The sequence below is a fragment of the Erithacus rubecula genome (genome assembly GCF_903797595.1).
Source record: "Erithacus rubecula genome assembly, chromosome: 3".
In the NCBI taxonomy this organism is placed as follows: Eukaryota; Metazoa; Chordata; class Aves; order Passeriformes; family Muscicapidae; genus Erithacus; species Erithacus rubecula.
In genome coordinates, this window is record NC_136689.1 from 4,732,646 (window position 1) to 4,749,487 (window position 16,842).

The window sequence follows — 16,842 nt, forward strand, 5'->3', positions numbered from 1 at the left end:
ATTTGAGCATCTTCAGGAAGAAAAAAATTCTTGAAATATTGTAAATATTGTACTGGTTTGATGAAAGGTTCTTTGTCTTCAAACACCTGGTAGTGGTTTTTTTTGTTTGTTTTCCATTCTTTCAGCAAGTTAAAGCTCCACTATAACGTGTATTTGAAAAGGCATATTTATCTCATGCTAGATATAATTTTGTACTGCAATTTGTATTGTGATTATTCTATTTTCATGTGTTATTATATTATGTTTTGCTGTCTGTCTAATCAAAGAGGCAGATCCTGCTGTCCTATGAGGTGTCAATGGATGCTATCAATGATCCTGTCAGGAGACAGAGGTTAATGAGTGCAGCCACAATCCTTACAGATAATTCAAGTAAGTCATTCTTTCCTCTTTTTCCTGTGGTAATTGTGTAACTCAACCTGAGAGATCAACCTGTCACAAACAGCATTATTTTAAAAGCCACTAAGGGAAATGATGCTGCCAAATGTAAATTTCAGTAAAACAAATATTCTCATATCTTGTGTTACTTGCAATTACCAAGGGTAAATTTTGTTTGACTTTTATTAGTCTGTTATTAGTTTGTGCAGAATGAGCTAAACAATTTAATGATGCCATTCTGCTGTTGTGAGATTGAGTTTTCAATCTTTGCAATGAATGATTATATTTTCATTCAGTGATATTCTACAAAGGATTATTTATATGTGACTTTCCCTCTTTGTCTGCCATCAGACAAAAAACTGAACTGTCCTACATTTTGGAAAAATTTCCCTCAAAAGTATCTAATTTGGAATTGTTGCCCATTCTGGAGAGCAGTCAAACAGAAGATGAAATGGGTAATTTTGAATCCATTTGTTGATCTCTTAATCATGGTTTGCATTATCTTGAATACCTTATTCCTGGCTATGGAGTACCCTGGCATGGACTCATATTACCAAGAACTGATTTCTCTAAGTGACAAGGTAAGTTAGGTCTATGTAGGGTGAAAATGGAGTTATAACTCTGTATTTATACTGAGACACTCCCCTAAGGAGACAGACTTTTTCAGTGACTTTTTTTTTTTTTCTGGATTTAATTTTTGTCTTTCCAGGTCTTCACCCTGATTTTTACTGTAGAAATGATCTTGAAAATCATTGCTCTAGATCCTTACTACTATTTCCAGAACAAGTGGAATGTTTTTGATAGTGTGGTTGTTTTAATTGGCCTAGCAAGCTTTGGAACAAATCTGTCACCTTTCAGGCTGGTAATTATTTATTAAAAAAAAATTAATAATACTTGTGTTGTATAGTGAAATACCCTCCTATTATTTTACTGATTAATATGTTAAATCTGTTTTCTTTATTGGCAAGTAGTAAGACAACATGAGCTTTTAGTTGGAGTGACTTTAATTACATCAAAATATTTAAAACGCTTTCTTTAGGGAAAAAATAGTGATATTACCACAGTAAAGAACTGGTAAATGTGGGGTCTGGTTTTCATGTGTGCTATGCTATCTAGGCTGTTTTTAATTGTTTTATTTCCTTGTGTTTTATTTACAGCTCAGGATCTTCAAATTGGCAAAGTCCTGGCCAGCCTTAAATACTCTCATGAAAATAATTCTCCACTCCTTTGGTGCACTGAGTAACCTCACTCTGGTTTTGGCAATCACTATATTTATTTTTGCTGTAGTAGGAGTGCAGATTTTGGGCAGTGACTATGAAACAAATTCCTGTAAAATAAGCCCCAGTGGCAAATTACGCTGGCATATGAAAGATTTTAGTCATTCAGTCCTGATTATATTCCGAATATTATGTGGAGAATGGATTGAAACTATGTGGGAATGCATGGAAGTGGCTGGAAAAAATAAATGTCTCGTCATTTTCTTGCTTGTCCTGGTGCTGGGAAACCTGGTGGTGAGTTTCAAGTCAATTTTCAATCCCTACTGAATGCATCCAGTTACTTTTTTCTTTGGAGGCAAACTTTACTGATGGTAAAGTATTCACTTTATTCTCTTTTCTGGGTGTCACTTGACATGGTTTTGTTCTGTCTCCTTTTTTCCCTTTCTTTCTTTCTTTCTTTTTCTCTCTCAAGACACAGAAGCAAAATAAAATTATTCCTTCTAACTACAGTATAGAAGTGCAGAGCTAATCATAATTTGGTGTCAGATCTCTTCATCTTTTGTGTTGATAGGACCAAATAACCAAACTGTTTGAGTCCTTTAAATATTTAACACATTGCTCTTATGTTATCAAAAGTTTACAGAACCCAGATTTTTGGGTTTATACAGGACCTAATGTAATTTTGCAGGGAGACAAAATCTTTTTCATCTCCTTGGTTTGTTGGTATATGCCAGATCCTTTTTGATGGTGATGTAATTAAAATTCATCATTGCCTGCTGTTTTTCTCCATGTCTGCCTCCTCATACTATGGACATCAAAGCATGTGAAAATATATTTGATGTACCTAAACTCTCACTTCCCTCCTTTTTTCTCCTGCCATTCCTTCCAGAAGGAGCCATATCATTCTATAACAACAGTAAATAATTTCATTGTAGTGGTGAATGAAATCAAGTTTGAGGGTCTCTGAAGTGTCTTTTCTGTTAGCAATAGTGTCTCCAACTTACTTTATTTTAAGGTGCTCAACCTGTTCATTGCTTTGCTGCTGAGTTCCTTCAACAATGGCAGCCCAGAGGGAGAAGAGGGACCTGCAGAAGGCACCAAATACCAGATTGCCATTGCACAGATTCACAGGAGCCTGAAGGCTGTGAAGGACAGAATTTGGGATCACTGCTGCAAAAGAATGAGAGGAAGCCTCAGAAGGACAGACAAAAAGAAGACATTGGCAGTTTCTGGGAAAAGATTAGAGGTTACTAATTATGCCATGACAGATGTCAGAAAGCAGACTGACAACAGCTGCTTTGACATAGAGCATTGCCACATGGAAGAAAGTTCCTCACTAGCAAGGAAATATGAAGAAATTTTGAGCAGCCCCAGTGCCTGTGTTCCCATTACAGCAGCAGAGTCTTACACCAACAAAGGTGATGGTGGACACATTTTACACACAGCTGTAGAATATAAAAACCAGGTAAGGAATATTGATATTTGAAAATTTATTGTGAATTGCATCTGTAAATACAATCTCAAAGACTCAGCAATAAATATTATCATTTCTGCAATTTTATTTACTTTGTTCTTCTAGTACAAGGGCTAAAAAATAGTCCTGGTTTCAATGATATGTTGAATATTCACTTTTTCATCATTCTCCTCAACAACACCCAAAATTCTACTTTTGACTGTTTTGCTTCCATTTACTGCTGTCAAAGTTCAATCAAGACAGATGTTGTTTCTTTTGTCTTCTTTGCCTTACAACATTGCAGGCCTCTTGTGTTGATTATATGATGCTTCTCAGTTGCATGGAATCCAAAGGGAATATAAACAAAAGCTACAGCTTAAATGTAAATTATTAGAATTTTTTTTTAAATCACCTGTTCACCTCCATGGTACTTTTCACCCCCCTTTATATCTCTTGATTTTGTTGTGTTGGGCAGGATAAAGCTCAAGTCTTTCTGCATGTGAGTGAGACATTTTTACTGCCATGACAGCTGTACAGAGGCATTTAGGAGTATTGGAGATATTTCAGGTATCTGCCACATCCACATGGGATTGTCAAATATGGCACAGGAGCTATAGGGTTGCTTTTCACAGAATCACAGAATTGTTAGAGTTGGAGGGATCTCTTTTTGGATGGATCAGCATATGGTCAGTGTCTAGGTGGACTGCCTGGATCCATTTTGTATGGTTTTGGCATATTAGGAAGTATTATCAGTGCAATATCTTTGGACAAATTCTCAAAGAAGTAAAAATTGCTGAGCACCTTGGAATCATCTGTGGCTGTTTCAGATATCTTGCCCATAAGCATTTGATATCAGAAATTCATTCCCTGCTCCAGTGGAACCTGGTATTTCTTGGAATTTGTAGTGTCAAAAGGACTGAGGACTGATTCTGATCACTTAGATCTTCTGCCTATAACTGGAAGCATCATTTTTTTACAAGCATTTTAGGAAAACCATTTCATTATTTATTAAAGGAAAACTTGCTAGTGAAAGATTCTTTGCTTGTGGCAGAAGGGATGAAACTCCATGATCTTTAAGGGCTCTTCCAAACCAAATCATTCTGTGATTATATGAGTGTAAACTTTGTGGATGTTTTAGATTCTGTTAAATAACTTTGCCTTTCAAGAATGACTTTCAGGAAAAAAAAAAAAAAGTGGAAAATCAACTGATTTGCATCATTTCATGCAGGGAGACAAATTAAGATGCAGAGAACAGTGGCAGAATTCACACAGCTTCAATCAGAGTTCTGGCACTTCTGAAGCTCTAAATGTTTTCACAGTAACACATCCAAAAAAAGAGCAAAAAGAGGTAATTATAAGTTTTATCATTTTGTGGAATATGCAGGGCCTTCCCCTTTTAAGCCATTTGAAACATGATTTGTATCTCTAAAGATGTATTGGCCTGAAGGAATCAGAATTTTCTCTAAAACTGTAGCATAATATAATCTTTTCTAAACATTTCTCTTCCTGAAAATCAACTATAGATGACTAAAAGAAACCAATAAACTTATAAAAATAAAGAGATGGAAACAAAAAGTAGGGATTGGCTTTTCCTGTCCTATTATTTATAATTTATTTTGGTAGTTCAGCAACATTATGATAATTTATACACTGCAAATTTCTTTTGGGGAGGGAGAGAAGATGATAATTCTCATTTATTTTAGGTTTGGTAACTGTATTAATGCAAAGCAAATGAATTATTTTTTCACTTCTCTGCAGAAATACCATGCTGTTCGTAGCTTTTCTGAAGCCAGCACTGTGGATCCAGTTGCTCTTCTGGAGATACTTTCCCAGACCAAAAACTCACAGCTGCCTAAGGATTGCTTTGATGAATGTAGGAATCTTTTTTTTTTTTTTAAATTATTATTTCTATTTTTTTTTTAATTTTTTTTTTTTGTATTGCACTAATGCCAAATGTACCAGTGTTCAAAAATGTCCATTTGGAGCAGGAATTGTTTGTCTCCTCATCCCAGTGTGGATATCTGCCTTTGATCACCTGAACTTTTCCTTAGACTCTATTGATTCTCATGGTTCAATCCTGCTGCCTTTTCAGATTGCTGAAGAGTGTTTCTGGCACAGGGCAGTGAACAGAGTCCACATGTAATGTCTCTGCAATAAAGTGAAATAATCAGTAAAAATAATAATTTACTGACCTGCTAGGAAGGTAATACCTCCTTTCAAAATAAAAAAAAAAGAGAGAAAAAAATGCAGAAAATAAACACATTTTTATATAGAAGTAAGGGTTTCTTTTGTGCCCACAAGCCTTTCTGCAGAAAGACACAAAAAGATGCCTGTTATTCCATGTATGTGTTACTTTATTAAGAGAGATTATTTTGGCATAAAAATTTTGTCTTCTCTGTAGCTTCAGATCATTTCAACAACAGCATCACCTCATAGATAAAAGATCACATTCTTCCTATAATATGTAAAAGCCCTTTTTTAGATGTTTTATACTTTTAAAATCCACATCTCAATATTTTCCATTGAACCACTGTACTATTCTCTCTCTTTTCAGGTTGTGTTGAGTGTTTCCCATGTTGTGTAGTGGATATCACAAAGGGTCCAGGCAGAATTTGGTGGAACTTTAGAAAAACCTGCTACAGAATCGTTAACCATAGTGGATTTGAATATTTTATGATTTTTATGATTGTCTTGAGCAGCGCAGCACTGGTAAATTTCATTTAATTTCTCCACTTTTGAATTAATTGTTGTCAGTAAAGGAATAGTATTGAATTTATTTCTTCTACTATGACATTCCATTCCTCAGGGAGAGACAAGAGTGCAATTAATGTAACTCTTAGATGTTATAATGCTTTCCTCCACTTGAATAAGATATTTAAATGGATTTAAGTATATGGAATCATAGATCTTCATTAAACAAAGTTCTTTACACTTTTGTGTTAATTACAAGGCTAAACCAGTCTGAAATTACTTAGGAAAGCTTGAAGAAGATAATAGCACTTCTAAATTTGTAAAGCAAACTAATTACTAACTACTAAAAATGTAGATTGAAAATCATCCAAACATGATCAGGAGCTAAAAGTAAAGGTGGATGTAAATTGATAGGTGAGGTAATGTTTCATTGTTACTCTGATTATATCCATTTCTAGTGAATAAGGGAAGAATTATTTTATTTGAAGGTATATTCACTGTCTACTGAAAGTAACTTGTTAAATAAAATATATAATGCAGAAGGAACATAACAAAGTAGTCTGAAGGTGATCTATGTGGGAGATGTCAGAATTTCCAGCTGAAGTCAGTTCTGTGTGCATTACATTCATGTTGTTTCCTGATTTGAACTGTCTTCTTTAAAATTCCTCTGACAAAACCTCCAGGGAACTCCCTGGGATTCCACTGAGGGCTCCTCTGTGTTCATGGGGGATCAAACTGAAGTAAGGAAGAAACCTGAGTTATTTTTAATGTCTTGTTGAACAAAAATTAGTTGGTACAGAGGTGCAAAATAACAAAACAATAAAAATTTCATGTCATCAAAGATGTTTTGCAGTGTTCTAAGATACACTTTGTCCCCTTGCAAAAAGAGACTTTCTCGCGTTTTTACTTGTTTATAAAGTTTACTGATATGAAATTTTTCTGAATGAGTATCAATGAGCACCAGACCACCACACATGTCCATGGCTTGTTGTGAAATTAAATGAGATGGTGATCACAGAAAGAATGCTCAGAAAAGCAGGGCAGAAGTGGATGAAAGAAAAATTAGAGATATTGCCAAAGGCTTAGTGAGGAAATAATGCAAGGTGTTAAAAAGAATTGGGAATAGATTGGGAATAAAAAAAAAATTAAAAAAAAAAATTAGCATATAAATAAATAAATGACAGAAATTTTCCTAAAACCTCAAGGTCAAAGTTTAGGTGAGAAAAGATGCAACTTCAGGAATGAGCAGTTCCAGATTTGTCATGTTTTTTCATGTCTGCATTACAACTGTGCAGGTTGACTCAAGATGACTCATTTGGAAGGTCAGAGTCTGACAGACACTGGGTAATGTGTTCAATTCAGGCTTTTTTGTGAAGAATTTTAGACTGACATCTTCAAAATTATCAACTACCTTGGAAAGCCAAAATTTTGTTAGCCCAAATTGACCCTTGTCAGACATTTTTTTAAGTGTTGAACATAAAAACCTGGAAGTATGAGATTTTCCAGTCAATGTGAAAATGAGATTTTACTTATTTTAAAATTTAGTTTTTTGCTTTTAAGTATGAAAATAAGTGGTGGTTGTCGACAATTTAATATTAAATGGTTATAGTAGGCCAAAGTGTGTACTCTTGTGCATGAAATAATCTTCTGAAATTCCAGGCATTTGAAGATATTCACCTGCAGAAGAAGCCAAAAGTCAAAATTATCCTCGATTATGCTGATAAAATATTCACCTACACCTTTTTTACGGAGATGCTCCTGAAATGGGTAGCTTTTGGTTTGCACAGTTATTTCACAAATGCTTGGTGTTTGCTTGACTTCATCATTGTATGTGTAAGTATTATACTCAGCTTGTCATACATTTTAATTTTTGATGTTTTCTATCTAGAGAACTACCTGTAAATTCTGATTGTCAATTAATGCAGATGTCAAAGACAGTTTCCAAAAGCTGAAAAACCTTGAATCGAAAAGAGGCTTTAGGACTTTAAATAGAAACTGTCAGCAATAATCAAGAAGTTGCTGAAGAAAATTTTATTAAGTATTGCCATCATTGAGGACCATGATGGTTCTAAATACCTTTTCAATTGAAGAGAGAGAGTTCAATTAGTGATCAGAAATAAAATCAAAATAGATTGATTGAGACAATAGAAAATGTGAAGCTACTGACAGTTCTGGACTAGATGGTCTTAAAAATTCCTTCCAACCCAAACCAAATCTGTGATTTTGGCATTTAGGAACAGAAAAAGAGTTCCTTCCTTGAAGGAGAAGAAATTTAGGTGGCAAAGACAGTTGAAAAGCATGGTTGGAAAAATCATTTACCAGGGAATTAAAGATAGAGAAGTATCTTTTGCTTTGCACAGCCCTAAAGAGAAATGCTGGAATCACCAAGAGTGAGATAAGTGCAGTGTTCATTATATATATATTTGCTCTGAATGTAGAAAATGCTAAATATTGTAATCTTGCTGTAGAAAAATGAAACATTTTTCTTGTCGACACCACAGTGGGACTGTTCTGAAGTTAAATATTTTAAAATGAAATGTCTAAACTGCTGACTTGTAACATCATAGTAGCTTTTGATAGACTTGGGACAGTCAGCATTGAAAGCTGTGAAGAATTAGGAATTTTCAACAGAAAGATCTACTATTATAACTATAAGTAATGAATACTTGAGCAGTTACAGTTTTCTAATGTAAGTAGGAGTCCAAAACAGAGGATATGCGTGGAAATATCCAATAGCTGAACAATGAGGCAACAAATTCAAATGGGAAGAGACAAATCATGGACAGTGAAAAAACCTAATTATTGAAATTATTTTTAATGTATTCATTTCTCTCTTAGAAATATCCAAAATGAACCAGATATCTCCTAAAAAAATTTTGTTTTCACATCTCCACCCTCAGTTATGATAGCAAATTCCTGTGTACACTTTTGATAATAACTGTGTAGAAAATAGGAGTATTTTATTTGAGTAAACCTTTCTGGTCTGGTAGTGTATGAATGTATCATAGTTACCAATTTGATTGTTATATTAATATTAAATGAAATAATATGAAATCTTTTAAAAGAAATTAGGATTAGATTTTTTTTTTCATATGTTAGAAGTGAAGTAAAATTATATTGTGATAACTCTGAATGTGTATTTTCTTAATTTGACTTAGTGGCGAAATATACTGTAACTTTCATCTTAGAATTGTCTACTAATATAAATAAAATAAAAGTTGCTATGCCATTTAATGATCCCAGTTCCAATTCAATGAACACAGCTGTCCTTTGTTTCCTGGGGACTAAATTCTGTTTCTGAAGATTTTTCACCTTGCCCCTCTGGGACCAGCCTGAAATCCCTCAGGACTTTAAGAGCACTGAGGCCTCTACGAGCTTTGTCAAGATTTGAAGGGATAAAGGTAAAGATATTGGGGGGGTCTGGGTTTTTATATGGATGAGAATTTTCAGTAGATACAGAAGATTAAAAAAATCAGTGTCTTTCTGTGAAAAATAATCTATTGAATGCAAATAATTGATTCTTTTCATTCATTTCATTCAGGTTGTTGTGAATGCACTCTTTGGAGCCATCCCCTCAATCTTCAATGTCCTGCTTGTCTGTGTTGTTTTTTGGCTCCTCTTTAATGTTCTAGGAGTAAAATGGCTTGGAAGCAGATTTTGGACATGCACACTCAAAGAAGGAAGTATCGATATCATTGAAAACAAAAACGATTGTATTTCCCACAATGGGACATGGACAAATAGTGTTGTGAATTTTGACAATGTTGGCATGGGATACTTGGCTCTCCTGCAAGTGGTAAGTTCTATAGAAACTTGCTCATTTTGTTTGCCTCAAGGAATTGGTTGAGCAGCCCAGCCAAGGCACATCACTCTGCTTCTGTTTATCTCTCTGAAACTGGAGATTTTTTAGCTTCCATGAATATTTTCCTTATCTATGGGCTGCTCAGCTTCTCCTAAAAAACACTTGGGCATATACAGCCTTTTGTTAAAATCAAGAGCTCTGTTTCACAGCTTTTCCATTTTGTTTTAAATTTCAGGTTTTTTAAAAAAAATTGATTAACAAACTAAACCTGTAATAGTCTGCCTGTCACTGTATTTAAAGTTATTCTTGTTTTCTCTGGTTCAGAGTGGATTAGAAAGAAAACTCATGGACTAATTTATTTAGAATTTTATGTCTTCTTTTGTTTTGTAAAAGTTCTGAAGTGTTGGGTTGCTAATTCACTGAGCTTCCTAAAATACCACAAAAAAGGAGAGAAAGGCATTTTTTAAAAGTTTCTGTTATCTCTGTATCTTTTCTAGATGAAGTTCTTTGTTCTGGATCCTCCAAAATATTCTATGATTGATAAAAATTACAGGATGGAACTTTCTGCTGTTTTGTTAGAAATTGTTTTCATCCTTTTAAGTTATATTTGCTAGTTAAGCTGAAACTTTTAGTGTTCTTTTGTTTATATAAAATTTTCAGTTTAATAAGAGTTAGCATTAAAGCACATTTGACATGAATAATGACTTTTTTTTTTGTTTTCTTTTCAAGATATTTTTTTACTGTAATAAACTCCAGTGAATCATACTTCCAAGCATGTTTTAGAATTTATGCATATTTTTTTACAGCACACTTCTCATTTTTTCCACAAGTATTAACACATTTATATTAGCAATAGCTATTTTTTTTTCTTACTTATAATAAACAATGCACTTTCTTTCAGGCAACTTTTAAAGGTTGGATGGATATTATGTATGCAGCAGTGGATTCACGTGAGGTATGTCATTGAAGTGAAATTTTAGAGCAGGATTTGGCTTTGTTTTTCATTATCTTTACAAACAGTAACAAGATGGAGCTAGACAGTTGTTCTACATGTACACTGAGATAAAGGTCTAAAGGTCTAGAAATAATTTATCCCTCATGACAATAAAAAGATCTGCTATAATAAATTAGAAATGACAAAGATGAGATTATCTATTTTTTGCCAATGTTCTTTTTTCTGGTTTGTTTCTTTTATTTAATCAGATCGATCAACAGCCAAAGTTTGAAGAACGCCTACACATGTATGCATTCTTTGTGGTTTTCATTATTTTTGGATCTTTCTTCATGCTGAACCTTTTCATTGGAGTGGTTATCAGCAATTTTAACCAGCAAAGGAAAAAGATAAGTACAACATGAGCTAACTCATGGTCTCCTGTAATCCCAATTTGATTGAGCGAATGCTGGTTTGACATCTAGGGGTCTAACATTTTAAAATAAGTATTTGACTAGATAATTTAAAATAATAACATTTCAAACCAAGGTTTGAAAACAGGAATCTCCTCTTCCTCAAGGCTTTTACCTGTGAATTCTATTTTCCTACTAAGTCCTGAATTTGTTCTAAGTACAGGACAAGGAGGAAGCAGTGAGTAGATTTAGAAATTAGAAGTCAAAAAGTTACCTAGACTTTGCTACAGGAGAGTGGAATTCTTTTCTTCTGCTTTGAAGATTTGCTTTAGGGAACAGAACAACCATTTTTGCTGAGAGTAAACACCTCACAAATGTGAGCAGGTTAATCAGTCATGGAAGAAACAGTCATGGAAAGAGTAACTTCTGCTTTCCTGGTAAAGAACCTTGAAAAGGTCCTGTCAATCAGAATGTTTTCTAAAACTAGGTACACTGTAAAATGTCCTTCACTTAGAAAATAAACCTACAGATTAATTTAGAGAGGTTTTAAAAAAATTCTGCATTGAGATCCAAGCCATGACCCCAGGAAGAAGCTGTGTATAAATTTAAAGGCTGTTAAAGCCCATGAAGCCATGACTGCTTCCACTTTTCCCCTCAGAGTTGTTATATTCCCTGTTCTTGTTAGTCAGTAAGAAATGGAAGGCAAAAATCTTACAATGGAAAATGCAATAAAGAAAAGCAACAGTCATTCTTCACTGGAATATTTCACCTTCCTTGTGCCAAGCTTATTTATCAATTGTGTGCTGTCATTTAAGGGCTTAAAGTATCCAGACTATCAAGGAAAATTTTGTCAATTAATCCACTTGGAAGTCTTACTACAAATATGCATCTTGCTCATTGAAAAAAATACCAGAAAAGCAGACCCCAACAGAAGGTTTCCACTTTCAAGGTTTCCATTTGGAAGACAGAACCTCTACTGAAATCACTTATTATTTCTATAGGCTGATTTATAAACCAAGCAGCAGAGCTTTACTGCCTTTGGTAGAGAAAGATAGAAATAAAACCCACAAGAAATTCTTCTGTTCTCTGAGTTTGGACAGAGAAAGGATGTGTAGGGATTGAGCAACAGCAGTCCACTGTAAGAATTTCCTTTTATAACAAAGTCACAGTTACAATAATCCCAATAGATAAAGAGATTGAGTAGTTTATAAGCTTGAATATTTGCTACAAGTTTATGTGGATGTAAAACCTTTTTTCTTTTCTTAGTATGTGCAGTAACTGACATTTTTTTCTTTTTAATTTTTTTCTTTCATTTCCTCTCTACTTCTTAGGGCTTTTCATTGAGATTCCATGTAGTGAAGTTAAGGTGAATTTTCAGAGGTTTTGCTGGAGTGATTCCAATTGCAGATGTCCTGCTGAACATTTTTATCTGTTTGTTGTACAAAAATGCTGATCACTCAAAGCTTTTATGATGAATGGTTTCTGATTACTGGGTTCCAAGTGATTGCTCAGTAATACAGGTGATGTGGATGGTAATAAGAAATTAATTGCCAAGAACCCCCTCTAGAACTTGGTCTCAAAATGATTATTCATTTCTTTTCTTGTCCATTTCTTTTCATGTCCATTTCTTTTCTTCTACCTTTCCCAAAAATATAAAATATGCTACTTATTGATACATCTCATGTAATTTTGAAAATAAGAAATAGATTTGCAAAACTTTAGAAGGGCTCTCACACTTGAGGGAACTGACTTGGGATCACTGCCTGGACTTGACTTTCATGATCAACCCAGATCAGATCAAAGATCAGATCAAAGGGGAAAAGGAGAAATGGTGAAGACACATTTGGTCTCTGTGCTCTCTTAGGTCTCACTTGTGATAATTGTCTTTATCATAAATTTGTTGATATTTATTTGTCTTCATCTGAACAACATTTTTCCTCTTTACTTAGGTGGAAAAGATCTATTTTTGACTGAGGAACAGAAAAAGTACTATAATGCCCTAAAAAAACTTGGATCCAAGAAACCCCAAAAACCCATCCCAAGACCATCGGTGAGAACACCTTAAGAAGGACATGACAGAGAATATAAAGATGCCAGGCATTGGGAAATAAATTTTGAATTACAGCCCCTCATCTTCCTCAGTCAATATAGTATTTAGATTTTACTGTCTTTTGTTTAAAAATTGTTTAAAAATTCCATCCAACACAGTCATCTTTAAGGATATCAATTAAGGAAATTTATAATCTATTTATCACTTACTCAAATGTACAAACTTTTAAAACCAGTTCATATTAAGTATTTGATATTCATAACATGATCTTGGTTATTTAAGTTGCATGATGTTGCTTCTGTAACTAGATTGGATTATTGCAGGTGAAAATGAATAGAGAGCAGTACATGCCCTGTGGCTGTTATTTGCTTTTAAATAATCATATGCTTTATTTCTCACATTTTCTTACATTTAATTCCAGTTACATGCTTTGCACAGTAACTACTCAGAGTTTTTCCTGCTTATGACATTTTAATTAGAATTGCTTGTCCTAAAATATCTGCTTCAATAAGTATTTCTATTAAAATAACAATCACAATATACTCTGCATGTTTCTCTGCTATAAATTTTTTTCTAAGCCAATGTGCTTGCACGATGCCTGAAAATACTGAAAGTATGGTGAGTTTTCTTTGAGGGTCTAAAGAAATCACCTAAAATGCTTTTAGTAGCTTGTTGTTAATGTCTGTTATCTCAAACTCCATTTCTAAGCACAAATGACTGAATGTTTGAATGCAGGCTGGATCTCAGAAGTGGCATTAAGTAGTTTTTATTCTCTCCACAGAATGCATTCTTAGGATGGCTGTTTGACATTGTATCTCACAAAGCTTTTGAAATCACCGTTGTGATTTTCATCTGTCTAAATATGATCGTTATGGTGGCAGAAAACAACCAGAAATCCACCAAGGATGTTCTTAATAAAATCAACTATTTTTTTGTGGCTGTGTTCACTGCAGAATGTGTCATGAAAATATTGGCCTTAAGGCACTACTACTTTGGAAGCTGCTGGAACATGTTTGATTTCAGTGTTGTGATCCTTTCAATAGTGAGTAAGTACCAATCATTAGATCAGGTAATGTGTCTTACCAATATTAAGCCAAATTCCAGTTTGAAGTAACCACCTATATATGTCTGTTAAACAAATTCCAGATCCATTGTGCTTTTTCAAACTATCTAAGTGATTCCTTCTAAAAGGATGCATTTTTGTTTTCCCTTATATTTTTGCAGAGTGCTAAAAGGTAAATGGAGTTTTCAAATTTTTTTAAAGTATTATTTTTATTGAGGAATTAACAGAATATTAATTCAGTAGCATACTTGTAAAGATATTTTATTTAAAGTGTTGTTCTAACATTTTATGCTTTCAATTTGCATGTTGTCACATTAACTCTTGTTTTCACAGTAAAAGAAATTTCAGGTTAAAAATACATTTGCATCAAAAATGGGGATTAATTTAATTTTTCAGGACTTGCTTTAAAGAAAGCAGAGCCCAACTGCAGATTTGGAAAGCTCAGAAAAATTTGGTTGCTCAATACAATCCTAAATCTGGACCACTATTTGTGACTCAAAAAAATTAACTATCTTGTATTTTTTGGCTCTTTAAATAAGACTAGATGCTGATCATTTACTCTGTAAAAAGTCATATGCATCTGTAGTTTCTCATATAGTTTATTTTATCTGTTCTTCCTACTCAGGTTTAGGTCATATAATATTGTAAAGGATGGGAAAGAAAAACTTCTGAGTTCTCTGCTTCTTGCCTAAGCATGGTAGCCTTTTACCATTCTGTACAAACCAGTAAAATTATGACTTCCTAACTCTTCTGTTTGTAATAATTAGCATTGCTGCTGTGTCATCACTCTGATAGTAGGGTCAGAGAATGATGAGTTATGGGGGATAAACACTGAGAGACAATTTTCCTTTATTTTATTCTTGTTCTCTGATCTCATTTGAGTGCCAAGCATTAGTCAGTCTCACATTTAGGCTTAGGCTGCAGGAGCAGCACTCAGGCAGTGGCTCAGAGACAGTCCCAGAGCTTCCAGCACTGGACCTGAATGGATTTAACAGGAGTTTTTAGGTACTTGAGCAATGAATGCATAAATTCCCTTCTCAAATTAGAGAAACTTGAAAGAGCACAGCTTCCAAACTATGCAGAACTCTTGATGCCTCTTTAATATTGAACGGTATTACAATTTTTCTTTCTTTACCTAAGCTTTTATCTGAGCAGTTTCAGGATTGATGTTTATAGTGAGAGCAGTGTTACTTCTGACACCTAAAGCACACAATATAACAAAACAGACATTAATTTCACTAGCTTGACCTGACAACATTTTGTTGTTTTCTTTTCCTTTCAAAGGTCTTGGAGTTTCTGAAGTGTTTCAATCTTTCTTCTCCCCTACTGTTTTGAGAACTCTCCGCTTGGTGCGAATTGGCCGAATCCTGAGATTAGTTCACAGGGCCAAAAGAATTCATACTCTTCTCTTTGCATTGCTGATGTCTCTTCCTGCACTGGTCAACATTGGCCTTCTGCTTTTCCTGATTATGTTCATTTATGCCATCGTGGGCATGGCAAACTTTGCCTGTCTCCACTTGGATGGTGGGATTGATGACATTTTCAACTTCCAAACGTTTTGTGGTAGCATTCTCTGCCTCTTCCAAATTACCACATCAGCTGGCTGGGATACTCTTCTGGCCCCTGTGCTAAAAGGACCTGGTGCATGTGCTCCCCATTTAAATATAACAGGGACAGAAAAAGATAATTGCATCAGTAAGAGCTTTGGCATTTTATATTTTGTAAGCTATGTCATTATATCGTTTCTCATTGTTATAAATATGTACATAGCTGTCATTTTAGAGAACTTCAGCGTTGCCACTGAGGAAAGCACAGATCCTCTTTGTGAGGATGACTTTGATATGTTTTATGAGACATGGGGAAAGTTTGACCCTCTGGCAACACAGTTTATAGATTATTCTGCTCTTTCAGACTTTGCAGATGCGCTGGAATTCCCCTTGCGCATCCCAAAGCCAAATAAAATCCAGCTCATCTCCATGGACATCCCTATAGTTAGTGGAGATAAGATCCACTACTTGGATATCTTGCTGGCTTTCACTAAAAGGGTCTTGGGAGAATTTGGAGATTTGGAGAGTCTTGAATTAAACATGGAAGAAAAGATTACAGCTAGCAATCCATCCAAAAGTTGTTACAGCCCAATTTCTTCGACCCTCAAAAGAAAACAAGAGGAAGTGTCAGCTCTTATTATTCAAAAGGCCTTCAGGAGGTATTTGAGGCAACGTTCTCTTGAGAGTATATCCTTATACCATTGTAAACATCACAGTGCTGTCTTTGAACGAGAAATACAGGACAAGCCAAGTCTTCTTGCATCACTGCATAATGAAAAGCCTGGTAGGAAGACAGATAAAATACGTCCTGTTTCTTCCATATCCCTCCCTTTATGTTATGATGGCTTTGCTCAGGATAAGCTTGACACATGAGGTTGCCCCTGCCTGCAGCATTTCCAATTAAACCAGTCACATTTTCAGATGGAGACCATTTTTTGATCCCACAAATACTCTCAATGTAGAATAATAATGGCAGCCTTCAAGTATTGTAATTGTTCAGATTTGCAAATGATCCTTAAAGCAATTAAGATTTGAACAACTATGTCGGAAATATTAGAGGAAAATCAAATGGAATTTTTTCCCTTAACTACTGGAGTTGGTGAGTTAATTTTTTCAGCTGTCATTTTTATATTTGTTCATGTGTTAATGGAAGAAGTCTGTAAAAAATCAATTCTAAGCACTTATTTATAAACACAGAAGGATATAGAATAAGGTACATGTCTTTAGAGAGAACCAAATTTTCCAAACAGCCTTCATTGTTACAAAATTAAGTAATTACTGCACTTCTGTAAAAGAGCTC

At 34.4% G+C, this 16,842-nt stretch overlaps 1 protein-coding gene across 1 annotated transcript in view; it reads left to right on the forward strand.

The window, feature by feature from the left end:
- Positions 1 to 16,415, forward strand: part of LOC306800245 (sodium channel protein type 5 subunit alpha-like) — a gene marked incomplete at both ends in the record, with an annotated part of 31,191 nt that extends 14,776 nt beyond the window's left edge. The window contains 15 exons of the mRNA XM_079302207.1: positions 267 to 369; positions 727 to 956; positions 1,085 to 1,237; positions 1,533 to 1,886; positions 2,608 to 3,057; positions 4,804 to 4,918; positions 5,600 to 5,754; positions 7,396 to 7,634; positions 9,068 to 9,137; positions 9,278 to 9,532; positions 10,440 to 10,493; positions 10,742 to 10,883; positions 12,832 to 12,932; positions 13,714 to 13,978; positions 15,280 to 16,415. Of these exons, the coding sequence (XP_079158333.1) occupies positions 267 to 369; positions 727 to 956; positions 1,085 to 1,237; positions 1,533 to 1,886; positions 2,608 to 3,057; positions 4,804 to 4,918; positions 5,600 to 5,754; positions 7,396 to 7,634; positions 9,068 to 9,137; positions 9,278 to 9,532; positions 10,440 to 10,493; positions 10,742 to 10,883; positions 12,832 to 12,932; positions 13,714 to 13,978; positions 15,280 to 16,415 (3,822 nt within the window). The remainder of the gene's footprint in view (positions 1 to 266; positions 370 to 726; positions 957 to 1,084; positions 1,238 to 1,532; positions 1,887 to 2,607; positions 3,058 to 4,803; positions 4,919 to 5,599; positions 5,755 to 7,395; positions 7,635 to 9,067; positions 9,138 to 9,277; positions 9,533 to 10,439; positions 10,494 to 10,741; positions 10,884 to 12,831; positions 12,933 to 13,713; positions 13,979 to 15,279) is intronic.
- Positions 16,416 to 16,842: the final 427 nt, after the last annotated feature.